Consider the following 15247-nt stretch of genomic DNA (forward strand, 5'->3'; position numbering starts at 1 on the left):
CGTGGGGGCGGCGGGGGGCTCCAGGCTCTGGGAGTCTTGGTCCCTCGAGGCTGCGGGTCCTGCCACTGCCGCTGTCAGGGCCAGAGGGCCTGAACGGAAGCAGTCGGTTCTGGGAGTTGTAGTCCGAGCGTGTTGGGCGTGGCCTCAGGTTGAGGCCGCGGTGGACCCTGGGAAGTGTAGTTGTCTGAGACCCCGTCCTCCCCGTTGCGGGCGCGGGGCGTCCTGGGAGTTGTGGAGTGGGGTGGGCACTCTGCCTGCTGCGCGCGGAGTCCGTAGTGAGTCATGGGAAGCAGAGCTCTCTGAGGCCGCGGCCTGGTCAGGGTTGCTCTCAGAGGCTCCGGAAGGCGCAGTTTGCGGGACGCTGGCGCGGGGTCCCCGTCGCAGAGCCGAGAGCCTGGCCTGCGCGGGCCTAGGTAGGGGAAGGGCCCGCCCTGCCCGAGCCTGTGCCCGCCGCGGCCCAGGGGGGCGGGGGCGGTGGCCCTATCCCGAGCTCGGGAAGCCTGGGCTGCCCGGCCAGCAGCGCGGAGGAGACGTCGCGGCTGCGGCCCCGATAAAGGCAGCGGCGCGGTGGGCGCGGGTCGGGCCCGGGCTCGGGGCCCCCGCCGCGGCCGGGAGGGAGTTGTCGCGGGCGTCCCTGACCCTTGTGACGAGGGCGGTGGATGCGGAGCGACGGGCACCCCTGGCCGGGCCCGTTTCTCGGGCGCGGGCCCGAGCGTCAGCCCCTTTCTCTCCCTGCCAGCGCCGCCTTCTGTGCTCGGTTCTCCGCGGGCCCTGCCGTGAGCCATGTCTCAGGTGAGCTGGCGTTTCCTTCTTCCTGAACGCATTTGTTTTCAGGACTGGGGACACAGGATTGCTTTCTCCAGAAACTTCCTACCCTGTATCTTCCCTGCCTCCCTCTCCAGTGGGGCGGGTGTGCAGTAGAAACCGTCTGTCCTGTGCCTCCTTTCCCCAGTCCCGCCGCTCTTCAGTCACTTACTCAGCATGTTTGCATTGGGCATCTGCCTCCACGCCTCTACCAGTGGCCTCAATAGTGATCCCTGGAGGAGTACTGTCAGCCTTAGCTGATAACTTATTGGAAATGAGTATTCAAGAGCCCCACCCCCAAACCTGTGAACCCGAAGCTCCGGGTCTTCATGTTAACAGTCCCTCCGAGTGACTGTACTGCACGACGCATCCTAGGTCTTGGCGAGTAGGGAGCAAAACTAAATAAATCTCTGACATCACAGAGCCCACTTTTCAGGCAAGACGTTACGTTTCTTTAGCAAGGCACACTGGTTACTGTTTTCGTTGAGGCTGAATGCTCGGCTGGCAATTGTGTTTCCCAGACGTGGGGGATAAGAAGGCCAGCCATTCCAAATTAGTCCATCCGGTTTTAGTTTCACTTCTCTGTTCTACTTTTTGTCATTCTTGTCTCCACATCCACACAGAGGCTCTCCAACTTTTGCTGGGAGTCCAGTTTCCTTCATACTGCAGATCCCACTGTTTACATTAGGAAACAGCTTCCTAATATATCAGTCAATAACCTATAACAGATTGTAGGCACTTAAGTTTTTTTTTTTAAACTGTAAAATATAACTCTCATATCACTGGGACTGTTACTAGTTTGGGACTTTTAAAAATCCCTGTTCATGCCTAACATGTGGACCACTCAAGTGCCACAAAACCAGGCTGCAAAGCAGGGGCTTACTATTCCCCACAACCCTGAGGGAAAGGCTTTAGGTTCCATCCTGGGAGGTCCTTGTACTTTAGTCTTTATCGTCTTGTCCATTGTGTGACATCGTGACATTGCTCAAATTGCCTCCAAGTTCACAGCTGTTTCTTCAGAAATGGGGATGGCTGTGATAAACTTGAGTGTGTGTCCCTTGATCAGGTGCTGCTGCTATCTGCTACAGCTGCTTGTGACTATGAAGAAATTCTTGCCAAATCATATTAAAATAGGCAGGTATTAAGGAAAATATACATTTCCTATTAAACATAAAGGAATTTTCTTCGTTATTCATAAAGTGTTGTGAGATCTTAAGAATTTTTACAACCAAAGCCAAAATTCCATGTTGTTCACACATATAGTCCTTTATCTTTCACAAAATTGTAAATTATCTCAGGACAAAGCATATATATTTTTTCTCCTTTTCTCCACTTACACAGTAAAACAAAACAGCTAGGCTCTCACACTCTTAACAGGCACTCAGAATCCTGGAAACTGTCATCACACTACTTGTATACACTGTCCACCCTCCACAGCGGGGCTCATTTTACTCCTTGATCAGGGCCTTCGGGAGCGTGGCTGCTGGTTGTGCAGATGTCTGTATGTCATTTCAGGGGTCAGTGACATTCAGAGATGTGGCCATAGACTTCTCCCGGGAGGAATGGGAATGGCTCCAGCCTGCTCAGCGGGATTTGTACAGACATGTAATGTTGGAGAACTATGGCCACCTGGTCTCACTGGGTAGGTATTTCTTCTCATCTCCCTCAGTAGGAATTTGACCTTTAGGATGGCTGTTGTGAACCTTCATTATCTGGCTGAACATTCCCAAGGAAGTAAGTTTTTTTATTAGCTTTTCTTTTTTTTTTTTTTTGGCTGCACCACAGGGAATGCAGAACTTCCCCAACCAGGGGATGGAACCTGAGCCTCCTGTAGTGGAAGCTTAGAGTCTTAACCACTAGACCATCAGGGAAGTCCTGTATTAGCTTTTAAGAGGGGGATTATAACTTCACCTAATCTTTAGAAACCTTTCATACTTACATCTGACATTTCTAATAACGGCTCCTCTTTTGTAGGGATTCAAGGACTAATTTTGAATTTATTTCACTTTCTGCAAGCAGGTCTTAACATTTCTAAGCCAGATGTGGTTTCCTTATTGGAGCAAGGGAAAGAGCCCTGGCTGGGGAAAGATGTGAGCAGAGATGTGTTTTCAGGTGAGTGAGTTAGAAGCTGGTGGGAAGTTTTTTAAAATAACAACCCAACAAGACAATGAGAAAGCAGTACTTTTTTATATGTTGGATGGAAAGTTTTCCTTTAAAGGTGCCAGAGGTACAGGGATTGTGAAGTCATGCCCACAGCAAGGGGACCACTCACACCCACTTCCCTGTCTGCCTCAGTTCTCTTCTCATCCTTTCCTCACTTTCTCACAGATAGATGTGTCCCTTCTTTTCATTATTAGCTCTGTCTGGGCTCTGAATTTTATTTCTCTTTGGTTTCTCTTCCTTTTCTTTTTTAAAATTGACATATATGTTTCTGTTGTCTAAGTTAAAAAGTGTAAATTTTTTTCTTTATACTGCTGTTCTAATCCTCTTGAAAGAGTGATTCATTATGCCTTGGTTAACTGATGGGTTATTTCTGCACTCATATTATTTTAATGATATTTATTGAAGTTTTAATCTTAAGACTTTCTCTTAGGTAGTATGCCTCAGAGAGTATAAGGCATGTGAGATAAAATGGGTCTGTAAATAACTTTGCTAGAGGTCCTCAAGTTGGCAGTTCAACAGTGAGAAGAAAGGAATTTCCAGTTGCTGTTATAGACCTGGGTGATTTGGATAGAGATAGTAGTAATAGAAACATAAAAGACAGAAAAAGCGCCAGTTTTGGAGAAAAGGTGGTGAGTTAGTTTGAGATATGCGTGGTATTAGTAGAGGATGGTATTTCCTAGTGAAGAGGTGCAACAAACTATTGGGATATATCTTAGAAAAAAATTCAAGATAGGGATGTAGATGTGGGACTCTTATATTAAGAAGGAAAAATAGAAGCAATGAGATTGATCAAGAAGGCCTCTGAAAGCCTTCTTCACCTTAGGTTGAAATAAAATTGCTGGTGAAGCTCTTTAAAAATAAATATGGCCATGCACCACCCTTGAAGACTCTCACACAGAAGATCTTTGGAGCCTAAATTATATGTGTTTATGACAATTTCCATAAGTTCTATAGTTGATTCTGAAGCAAACTTCTAATGGGAGTATACTGGCTGTTAGGAGTGGTCCTTTTGAGATAACAGGGTAACACCAATGTTTACAGAGAAGCAGCTAATGGAGGGACTAGTGAGGGAACCTATGCCTTGAAAACTGAGCTCTGGCTCTGAGAGTGACACCTTCAGGAGGAAGGACGAGGAAAGAGAGTCTTGTGTAAGCTGAAGTCATGAGGTGGGACAAGTGCCCAGAGACTTCCTCGTCAAAGGATGAGCTGAAGAAAGATGTTCTTTTCTAAATGTTTTGAAAATAATAAAACCAGTAAACTATGTACAAGGGAAGTGAGGTAAAGGGCAAACCTGGAAAAATTGCTTCTAATCCCACTACTTTAATGCAGCTCTTTCAGTTTTTGTGTGTACCTCTGTGTGTGTGTGTGTGTGTGTGTGTGTGTGTGTGTGTGTGTGTATAACCTTTTTTGAAAGGTAAAATAGGTCACAGACAGAAATAATGCATAAAACATAAACGTGTGACTTAAATTATTGTGATACCCGTGTGACCACCACTCAGGTCAGTAAACACAGCACTGTCAGGTCCCTAAGAGCTCTTCGGGTGCTCGTCCCAGTCACCCCCCACCATGCCCCCTGCAAAAGTAATCTTCTTTAATGAGAGTGACTTCCTTGGTTTTCTTTATAGCTTTATCAACCATTTGTGTCTCTAATCACTAGTTTAGGTTTGTATGTTTATGAACTTTATATGGAGAGAGTCATAATGTAGATATGATTTTGTAATTTGCTTCTCTCAAAATTATTTTAATATTCATGCATTGTGCATATTGGTCCAGTAGTTTGTTTTGTTGTACAAGTAGTTACAACCCAGTTTATCCATTCTGTTATTGAGCGTCTTGGGTTGCTTGTAGTGTTGTTCTTGTCCTTGGGCCCTGGCACATCCCTGCACGGTGTTCCTGTGGTTTTTATCTAGGACTGGAGTTGCTGAGTCAGAGGATGCTCTACCTCTTTCACACATTAGATGGTGCCAGAATGTTTCCCAAAGTGCTTTTACTGACTTAACACTCCCACAGACACAGGAAGTGGGTTCCTCTTGCTCCCAGTGTTTACCAAATGCCCTGTACTGTTAGGCATCACACTCTTCACCTGTCAGGAGAGTGTTCAGTGGTAGCTTGTTCTGGCTTAAATGTGCATTTCTCCAATTCCTGATGAGGTTGAGCATCTTTTCATATGTTTATTGAGAATTTAGACACCCGCATTTATGAAGGGCCTCTTGAAGGGTTTTGCTCATTTATCTGTTGGATTCTCTTTTTCTTGCTTTGTAGGAGTTGTATATTTTGGATACAAATCCTTTGTAATTATATTCACTGCAAATGTTTTCTCTTACGTATGGTATACTTTTCCCCTTAAAACTTCTTTTAATGAATAGAAATTCTTAATTATAGTGTAGTCAGACTTATCAATCTTTTCCTTTATGATTAGTACTTTTTTTTTTTTTTGGCTGCACAGTGCAGCATGGGAGATCTTGGTTCCCCCACCAGAGATCAAACCTTCACCCCATGCAACAGAAGCATGGAGTCTTAACCACTGGACTGCCAGAGAAGTCCCAGTATTTTTTTTTTTTTTTGACATGTTTAAGAAATCTTTCCCTACCATGAGGTCAAGATGACATTTTCCTAGATTTTCTCTTTAAAAAGTCCCTTTGCCATTCACATCTAGATCCATGGTCCACTGTGGATTTATTTTTGTGTGTCAAGTAACTCAGTGGTCAGTTTTGGTCTCTTCTGTGTGGACATCCAGTTCTCGAGGCACCATGCAACAAGGGGATGGAGAGAAAAAGGGGAAAAAAAGGGGGTATTACCCAGATGTCTGCTTTTCAGACTGCAGATTTTCCTGCTGAGGGAGCAAGGTCACCCACCTTAGAGTTTAATTGCCTGCGTGGCTGCCGCTGCTGCAGCATGCTGTGGGTTTGGGCAGGAGAGAACGGGAAGCGAACAGACAGTAACATTTCTCTGACCAGTGTGGACTCCCCTTTCCCATTCTTAAGACCAGAAGTAGGGGCTTCTTTTGAAGCTCTTCCTCCTCACACCTGCTGCCCAGTTCTTGCTTTCAGGTTGCATTTGAGTTTAGGCCTGGAGAGACTGGAGGGGGCAAAAATCCAAGAAACTCACCACCAGTTCACTGGTGTTTTGTGTCCTGGCTTCCTCCCACAGTCAGCTTGCTGCCATTTACTTTTTAGAGTCTTCAGCTAGCCACTTTGTGCATTCTGTTCATGGTTTTCACTTGTACTCAGTGGGAGAGCCAGGTTGGAGTGTACTTACTCCATCTTTACAAGACTGGAGCCATTCATATTTTATGTTACAGCATGTATAAAGATCATACTAATAAAAAAGTGAGAGTATGAGGTTCAATCTGGATTGAGCAAAAGTATAAACTGTAAGGAGGAAAATGGTGGGAATTGATGGTTAGGGAAAGCACTGGTCTGATATGCAGGTGTTTTACAGGACATATTAGTGAGCTTAGAGTTCATCCCTAGGCTAATAGGGAGCCAGCCAAAGATTTTAGGCAGGTGAGCATTGCAGTAAGGTCATTCTCGCCACAGTTTGGAAAAGAGGTACTGGAAGCGAGACTAGGAAATGGAACAGTCACTTAAGAGTTGCTGCCATAACCTAGCCTAGACGTAATCATCACCTGAACCATGGAGGTGTCCAGGGAATGGAAGAAGGTATACAGATGGCAGCAGAGTAAGGAAGTAGACTCAGAGAGACCTGGTGATTGACTAGATAAAAGACATGAAGAAGACTGAGGAATTGTGGCTGACACTACTTTTTTTGCTGGTATTATCATTTCCTTCAAAAAAAAAAAAAAAGGAGGAGCAAGTTTGAAGGTGAGGGAAAGATAATATCAGTTTGTGACTTACTGAGTTTTGGGTTTCTGGCACTTAAGAGAGATAGCATAGTGCTTCTCAAATTTTAGTCCTTTGGGTTGTTTTAAAATACATACTCCCAGGCCCCACTCCAGAGCCTTCTAAGTCATCAGGTTTGGGGTGGAACTCGAGAATTTACATTTTAACAAGCTCCCAGGTGATGCCAATGCTGGGCTATAGGAGTTAGGAGTTATCTGCACAGCTTGTTGAGATTCTGAATGTTCTTTGTAAAATCCCTGTACACCTGTTGTTGCATTTACTCTTAAGCAACATTCTTTGGTTTCTTTTCTAAGAAGTTATGTTGCTTTTCTGTAGGAATGCTAGTGAATCTGTATATTTATATCTCTCAGTCTTTACTGTAGTAATTAAAATACCCTAAACTTTCCCTGTAAATACTGTTGTGGTGAGCAGGGGCTACTCTTTGTCACAGTGTGTGGGCTTTCCCAGTGCAGTGGCTTCTCTTGTTGCAGGATGTGGGCTCAGTAGTTGTGGTGCATGGGCTTAGTTGCTCCGAGGCATGTGGGATCTTCCCGGACCAGAGCTTGAACCTGTGTCACCTGCATTGGCAGGCGGATTCTTAACCACTGTGCCACCAGGGAAGCCCATATAATGATTTTTTTTTTAAATTAATAAACTGTTTTCTTTAAAGCAGTTTTAGGCTCACAGCAAAATTGAGTGGAAAGTACAGAGAATTCCTATATATCCCCTGCCCAGTCTTCACCTGTCAACATCCACAGCACAGTGGAGCATTTTTCACAAGTGATGAACCACCTCGACACAGCATTATCACCCAAGGTCCATAGTTTACCTTAAGGTTCATTCTTGGCATTGTACACTCTATGGGTTTTGACAAATGCATAATGACATGTATCCGCATGTTAGTATGATACAGAGTAGTTTCACTGCCCTAAAAACTCTCTGTGCCCTGCCTCGTCATCCCACTCTCCCCCAACCCCTGGCAACCACTGATCTTTTTACTGTTTCCATAGTTTTTCCTTTTCCAGAATGTCATATAGTTGAATTCATAGAGTACTTAGCTTTTTCAGATTGGCTTCTTTCACTCAATATTATGCATTTAAGGCAAGGCTCATTCCTTCATATATTTTCATGGCTTGATAACTCATTTCTTTTTAGTGCTGAGTAATATCCCGTGGTCTGGATGTACCACAATTTACTTTTCCATTCTCCTACTGAAGGATGTCTTGTTGCTTCTAAGTTTTGGCAGTTATGAATAAAGCTGCTATAAACTTCCATGTGCAGGTTTTTGTGTGGACGTTAGTTTTAATTCACTTGGGTAAACACCAAGGAATGTGATTGCTGAATTGTACGGTTTAAGAGCATGTTCAGTTTTATAAGAAACTGACACCGACAAACTGTTTTACAAAGTGGCTGCACCATTTTGCATTCCCACGAGCAGTGAATGAGAGCTCCTGTTGCTCCGCATCCTCGCCAGGTTGTGTTGTTGTTAGTAAATTGGATTTTGGCCATTTTGATAGGTGTGTAGTGGTATCTCATTTAAATTGACAGTTCCCTGATGACGTGATGTTGAAGATCTTTTCATATTCTTACTCGGATGTGTGTATCTTCTTTGGTGAGCTGTCTGTTCATGTCTTTTGCCCATTTTTATTTAATTTTTAAAATTTAAAAAAATTTTTTCATTTTTATTGGAGTGTAATTGCTTTACAGAATTGAGTTACTTTCTGCTGTACAACAAAGTGAATCATCTATATGTATGCATATATCCCCACATCCCCTTCCTCTTGAACCTCCCTCCCACCCTCCCTATCCCACTCCTCTAGATCATCACAAAGTACCGAGCTGGTCTCCCTGTGCTCTGTAGCAGCTTCCCACTAGCTATCTATTTTACATTTGGTAGTGTGTATACATCAATGCTATTCTCTCACTACGTCTCTTTCCCCCTTCCCCTGTGTCCTCAAGTCCGTTCTCTACATCTGCATCTTTATTCTTGCCCTGCCACTAGGTTCATCAGTACCATTTTTTTAGATTCCATATATATGTGTTGTTTTTCTCTTTCTCGCTTACTTCACTCTGTATGACAGACTCTAGGTCCATCCACCTCTTTACAAATAACTCATTTTCATTCCTTTTTATTGCTGAGTAATATTCCATTGTATATATGTGCCACATCTTCTTTATCCATTCATCTGTTGATGGACATTTAGGTTGCTTCCATGTCCTGGCTATTGTAAATAGTGCTGCAGCGAACATTGTGGTACGTGTTTCTTTTTGAATTACGGTTTTCTCTGGGTATAAGCCCAGGAGTGGGATTGCTGGATCATATGGTAGTTCTGTTTTTAGTTTATCAAGGAACTTCCATACTATTCTCCATGGTGGCTGTATCATGTTACATTCCCACCAACAGTGCAAGAGGGTTCCCTTTTCTCCACACCTTCTCCAGCATTTATTGTTTCTGTATTTTTTGATGATGGGGTTGTTCATTTTCTTATTGTTGAGTTTTAAGAGTTCTTGTATATTTGGGGTAATAACTCTTGTCAGATGTGTCTTTTGCAAATATTTTCTCTCAATCTTCTCATCCTGTCTTCTCATTCTCTTGACACTGGCTTTTGCAGAGCAGAGGTTTTTAATTTTAATGAAGTCCAGCTTATCAGTTACTTCTTTCACAGATTGTGCCTTTGGTGTTATATCCAAAAAGTCATTGCTAGATTTTCTCCTTTGTTATCTGCTAGGAGTTTTATAGTTTTGTGTTTTACATTTTGGTCTGTAGCTGTTTTGGGTTAATTTTTGTTAAAAGAGTGTAAGGTCTATGTCTAGGCTCACTTTCACACATGTGGAAGTCCAGTTGTTCCAGCACCATTTGTTGAGAAGACTGTGTTTGCTCCCTTGCGTGTTCCTTGCTCCTTTGTCAAAGATGAGCTGACTGGAATTATGCAGATCTGTTCTGAGCTCTCTACTCTGCCCCAGTCATCTACTCCTCTGGTCTTTCACCAGCACTGCACTGACTTGATGGCTGTGGCGTTGGCAGAAGTCTTCAAGTCAAGCATCTGTCCTCTTGACTGTTCTCCTTCAGTGTTGTATTAGGTATTCTAGGTGACTTTCTTTTTTGTATAAACTTTAGAATCAGTTTGCTGAGATCTGTGAAATAACTTGCTGGGATTTTGATTGGGATTTTGTTGAATCTATATGCAAAGTTGGAAATAATTTTAAACTTCTAGAAAGGTTGCAAGAATAGTACAAAGAATACCCGTATGTCCTTTACTCACAGTCACCCATTGCTAGTGTTTTGCCCTGTTTGTTTTGTCATTCGGTGTATGATTTTTTTTCCTGAAACATTTGGGAATAAGTTGCATACATCACAGCCTTTTAACCCTACATATTTCCTAAAACTAAAGATGTGAGAGCATATATGTTTTTTAAATCTTCATATTATTATAAAACTCTGTTCTCCCCAAATGATAAAATCCCTCACTAAAGTTTAGCCTGGACAAAGTCCTGTGTTTAGCTGTCAAAAGCATCTGATGGAAAGACACTGTTAACCCTGAATTGAACTTCATGCAGCAATGTGGAAAGTAGGGTAAGAGTAAGGATGCCAGAAGATATTCAGAGAAACCTTTTATCCATCCATTCAGAGTAAGTTATTATAAGATGTCCCAAAGGCACTAAGTGAGCACAATCTGATTTCTCTGTGGGACCCAGGAACTCTTGTAGTCTATTAGCAGCATTATGAAATTGTCAGTTTCAAGTCATTCTGGCAGCAAATAAAGTTTAAATCGAGCTGAGGAAGATTAACTACCTATCCTTTACAGTTACCATCTTCCTGATAGTTCTATTTTTTCCTTACCTTCAGTTACTTATTTTTAATTTCCTTTTTCAGCTACATCTCTCCTCTGTTTGATATCTTCTGAATTTCTGGATATACTGCTCATATTTCAAAAGCTTATATGACAACTGTAAAAGCCATGCAATGCTAAGATTTTGTTTTTCAAGGTAATCCTCATTAAAAAATGGAGGAGTGGCTTTTATTTTACTCAATTCAGAAGATAAGAAACATTTGCTTTGTTTTTTCAGCTTCAGAGTCAAATGGTGAGATCAAAGAGTTTTCTCCAAAAAATGTCATATATGAAGATGATTCATCCCGGTATTTGATAATGGAAAGATTTCTAAGGCAAGGCCCTGAGTATTCCAGTTTTAAAGACGGCTGGCAGTGTGAGGGTGGTGCTGAGATGCTGCAGGGAAATCAGGGATATATCAGGCAAGTAACTGTTTCCCATCAAGACGCCCTTTCTCAACGTATGAATGTCAGTGCTGTGGAGAGACCCTATGGATGCCATGAATGTGGAAAAACTTTCAGTCGGCGCTTTTCCCTTGTGTTACATCAGAGAACTCATACTGGAGAGAAACCATATGTGTGTAAAGAATGTGGGAAAACCTTTAGCCAGATCTCAAACCTCATAAAACATCAGATGATACACACAGGAAAGAAACCCCATGAGTGTAAAGACTGTAATAAAACATTCAGTTACCTTTCATTCCTCATTGAGCACCAGAGGACACATACTGGGGAGAAACCCTATGAATGTACCGAATGCGGAAAGGCCTTTAGCCGTGCCTCGAACCTCACACGACATCAGAGAATTCACTTAGGAAAGAAACAGTATGTATGTAGGAGATGTGGGAAGGCCTTTAGCAGTGCCTCTGAACTCATTCGCCATCAGATCACACACACTGGAGAGAAACCTTACGAATGTGTTGAGTGTGGGAAGGCGTTTCGCCGTTCTTCACACCTTACCCGGCATCAGAGTGTCCATACCTCCAAAACACCCTACGAATGTAACGAATGCAGTAAAGCCTTCCGCTGCCACTCGTTCCTTATTAAACATCAGAGAATTCATGCTGGAGAAAAGCTCTATGAATGTGATGAATGTGGTAAAGTTTTCACATGGCATGCATCCCTTGCACAACATATGAAAATTCATACTGGAGAAAAACCCTATGCGTGTACTGAATGTGACAAAACCTTTAGTCGGAGCTTTTCCCTCATCCTCCATCAGATAACTCATACTGGGGAGAAGCCCTATGTATGTAAGGTATGCAATAAGTCCTTCAGCTGGAGCTCAAACCTTGCTAAACATCAGAGAACACATACACTAGAGAACCCCTATGAATACGAAAATTCATTTAACTACCACTCATTCCTTACTGAACACCACGGAATTCATACTCTAGAGAAAACCTGAGAATGTATGGATTTTAAAAACAAAAAAGCAGCTAATGCCTTACTTTGACTTCAGAGAACTCTTGGAAAGAAGCCTTATGTGAACGTGTTGATTGTGACGAAATGTGGTCTATGCTTTATTCAGTATTCTGGAGAAAAAACCCAGGAATATATGGGAAAGCCATTAATAGCTGCTTATTCTTCTTGTAGTACCAGAAGACGAAATCAGTCAGTATTGAGAAGACTCTTCATCTGGTAGGATTCCCTTAATCCACATTTGTAAATTCCTACCAGGAAAGGATACATGTCCAGTAAATGTGAGAAGACTTGTAGAGATAAGGTCTCATTCTGCATCTGTCAGCTCAGGACAGGACAGAACGCATGGGTAAGGGTGTACTTTTTCCTGGACATCAAAAAATCCATAATGAAGGAAAGTCATAAAAACACAATGATTTGGGAATGCCTCCACGTACCATACAATATTTATTAAATTTTTAAATACTCTTCTAAGGAGAAAAAGCAACCCTATGAATGAACTTAACATAGGGTGACTTTCTGCAGTATTTCAAACCCACAGAATTATCCTGGGGGAAAACTACCATTGTAATGAGTGTGGCAAAGTCTTAAGAGAGCTGAGAAGTTATACTGGAGAGAATCTGAGGAGGTTTTTTAATAGGGGGAATGTTTGTTTTGGTTTTGTTTTTGTTGTTTTGGGGTTTTTTTTGAAGTAAATTCAGAAAAGCTATGAATAAATCTTTTGATGCATAGTAAATTAATGTAGTGTTGGCTGAGTTTTTCCCCTACAGCATGTGTGATTCTGAAAATGCAACTATCACAATATCGACATTAACGATGAAGAGTAGTGTGCTTTTCTAAAAACATTATACAGACATTATTAAAGAGACATATTTAGATATAGTTTTAACTTTGAGACAGAGTTTGGACATAAGGTTATGCTAATTCATGTTTAACCCTGAATCTGACTAGAAGTCTTAGTCTGAAATAAATGTAAGTAAGATATATCCCAGGAAAAAGTCAAGGTTGTTTTCCTCTTTTGTTCCATTTACAGTTAAGAACATTTCTTTTGTAAGCACATACTTGTCAGAATAAATCAGATTATGTTTTTGTCTCCATGCACCCCTGCCCATCCTTTATCTTTTCATTGTAAAGGTCACCTGTCTTTACCTTCTTATTCTAAAGGTCACCTGTGTTTATCTTCTCATTGTAAAGGTCACCTGTGTTTACCTTCTCATTTAAAGGTCACCTGTGTTTATCTTCTTATTGTAAAGGTCATCTGTCTTCATCTTATTGTAAAGGTCACCTGTTTCTATCTTCTCATTGTAAAGGTCACCTGTCTCTATCTTATTGTAAAGGTTATCTATCTTTGAAGCATCTGATTGTCTCCTTTCAAGAACTTCTCTTGTGTTTAGTACATGAAATATGTAATTTAGCACTTGAATAAATGCCTCATTTAAGCATATTTTTTCATGTGTATTTAATTGTTCTTTTACAAAATGAGAGGCTGGCATGTTTCTTTTCCACCCAATGTAACAACAGCACATAGCTGCTGCCTAATATTTACTTTTCTAGAACTGTTCAAGGCCTAAAACTCTATCAGAACAACTCCACTATATACGCCCCCCCCCCCCGCCCCCGCCATAGTGGTGGCCAATATTAATTTCCCTCATACCTTGTGGCAGTCTTTGGTGAACAAGAATGTATTTGTCATCTCAGAAGTTTGTAACATTCAGAGGTGTGGCCATAGACTTCTCCCAGGAGAAATGGGGCTGATTAGATGCTGCCTCCAAATTTTTATGTGGAAATATAAACATGGAGAACTATGGAAATCTGGTCTAAGGAGGTTACCATTCCTCCAAATTCAGAATCTGAATTTAGGTATCTGCCTTCTCCATAGGAAGTATCAGAGGGTGGGCTCTAAGTTGCCTGGCTGAAATTCTACTCCGTGTTCTTGAGGGAATGTTTTAACATTGGCACAAGTGGGAGGTGGCATACATTCTGCTTTGGTTCATCTTGTAATAGCTTCTCTTCCCTAGGATCTAGGAAAACCATATTTTCAATTATCCATTTTCTTGTAAGCAGGGCTTTTATTTCTAAACCAAATGTAACCTTATTGGAGCAAGGGAGAATGAAGAATGATGGAGAAAAGAGTGGGAAGAGGCCTATGATCAGGTGAGTGAGGGGCACTCAGGAAGGGAGTGCCTTTGCAGGTAGCTCACCATATATGTTGCTTGAATCATTTTTATAAAAAATAAGAAATTTCCCCTAAAATTTACTTCATGCAACATCATTCTGAACTACATAACTCCCCCAAAAGGTCCTCTTGTTCATTTGTGGTAAAATATTTCACAAAATAAGAACTATGCTATTTTTTTAAATTTAATTAAAATACAGATAATGTGGGACTTCCCTGGTGGTACAGTGTTAACGTTAAGAATCTGTCTGCCAATGCAGGGGACATGGGTTTGAGCCCTGGTCCAGGAAGATCCCACATGCTGTGGAGTAACTAAGCCTGTGTGCCACAACTACTGAGCCTGCCCTCTAGTGCCCGAGAGCCACAACTACTGAAGCCTGTGTGCCCTAGATTCTGCACACCACAACTACTGAACCCATGTGCCACAACTACTGAAGCCCATATGCTCTAAGGCCCCCATGCTGCAACTATTGAGCCCATATTCTGCAACTACTGAAGCCCACCCACTTAGAGCCCATGCTTCGAAATGAGAAGCCCACATACCACAACGAAGACCTAATGCAGCCAACAAATAAATAAATAAAATACAGATAATGTATTAAATACATTAAATTAAAATACAGTTAATTCCTAGATTATATAGTAAAAGATGTCAAAACAACTGGTGCCACTGAAAAAACAAAGTGAATACTTGGATATTTTCATTTATAAAGTATGCTTTGTCATAGCAAGGCAGTACTGTCAAGGTTCATAGTTGCTTTCTCTCAATTTTAGCACACAAATCTGTTATAACCTTCTATATTTAACATTTATAAGCTGTGGTGCTTTCCAGAGGCAGCAGAAGACTAAGTGAAAAGCTTCCTTCCTGTCTTTCAAGATGTAATTCAGTAATAATGGCTAGCCAGACACATTAAGATATAAATCAGACAGTGGGAATAAAGCATATGATGTACTTTAGATTATTTGTATATTATTTCAGTTCCAATTTGTTTGACAAACAATGGTAATATA

At 41.8% G+C, this 15247-nt stretch overlaps 2 protein-coding genes across 5 annotated transcripts; one reads left to right on the plus strand and one right to left on the minus strand.

The window, feature by feature from the left end:
* Positions 1-74: 74 nt before the first annotated feature.
* Positions 75-785, minus strand: LOC130859143 (proline-rich protein 2-like). Its single transcript, XM_057746467.1, has one exon. It carries the CDS (start codon positions 783-785, stop codon positions 75-77), a length of 711 nt encoding a protein of 236 aa, XP_057602450.1.
* On the plus strand, positions 208-13516 carry ZNF140 (zinc finger protein 140). Of its 4 annotated transcripts, none has more exons than XM_057744645.1 (5): positions 208-275; positions 740-792; positions 2320-2446; positions 2821-2916; positions 10878-13516. In XM_057744645.1, exons 2-5 carry the CDS (start codon positions 784-786, stop codon positions 12044-12046), a joined length of 1401 nt encoding a protein of 466 aa, XP_057600628.1. In that variant the 5' UTR covers positions 208-275; positions 740-783; the 3' UTR covers positions 12047-13516. The 4 variants fall into 4 exon arrangements, with proteins under 4 accessions (XP_057600628.1, XP_057600627.1, XP_057600629.1 ...); XM_057744644.1 differs by having other exon boundaries at positions 218-413; positions 10878-13515; XM_057744646.1 differs by lacking the exon at positions 740-792 and having other exon boundaries at positions 218-413; positions 10878-13515.
* The last annotated feature ends 1731 nt before the right edge of the window (positions 13517-15247 follow it).

This window comes from Hippopotamus amphibius, chromosome 8 (assembly GCF_030028045.1).
Source record: "Hippopotamus amphibius kiboko isolate mHipAmp2 chromosome 8, mHipAmp2.hap2, whole genome shotgun sequence".
NCBI lineage: Eukaryota > Metazoa > Chordata > Mammalia > Artiodactyla > Hippopotamidae > Hippopotamus > Hippopotamus amphibius.

Bases quoted from the DNA above. Each gene is read 5' to 3' on its own strand.
- ZNF140 (XM_057744645.1), top strand. The intron at 2,447-2,820 runs GTAGGTATTTCT...ACTTTCTGCAAG, and splicing joins TGGCCACCTGGTCTCACTGG to CAGGTCTTAACATTTCTAAG. The intron at 2,917-10,877 runs GTGAGTGAGTTA...TTGTTTTTTCAG, and splicing joins GAGCAGAGATGTGTTTTCAG to CTTCAGAGTCAAATGGTGAG.
- LOC130859143 (XM_057746467.1), bottom strand. From the start codon at position 785: ATGGCTCACGGCAGGGCCCGCGGAGAACCGAGCACAGAAGGCGGCGCT.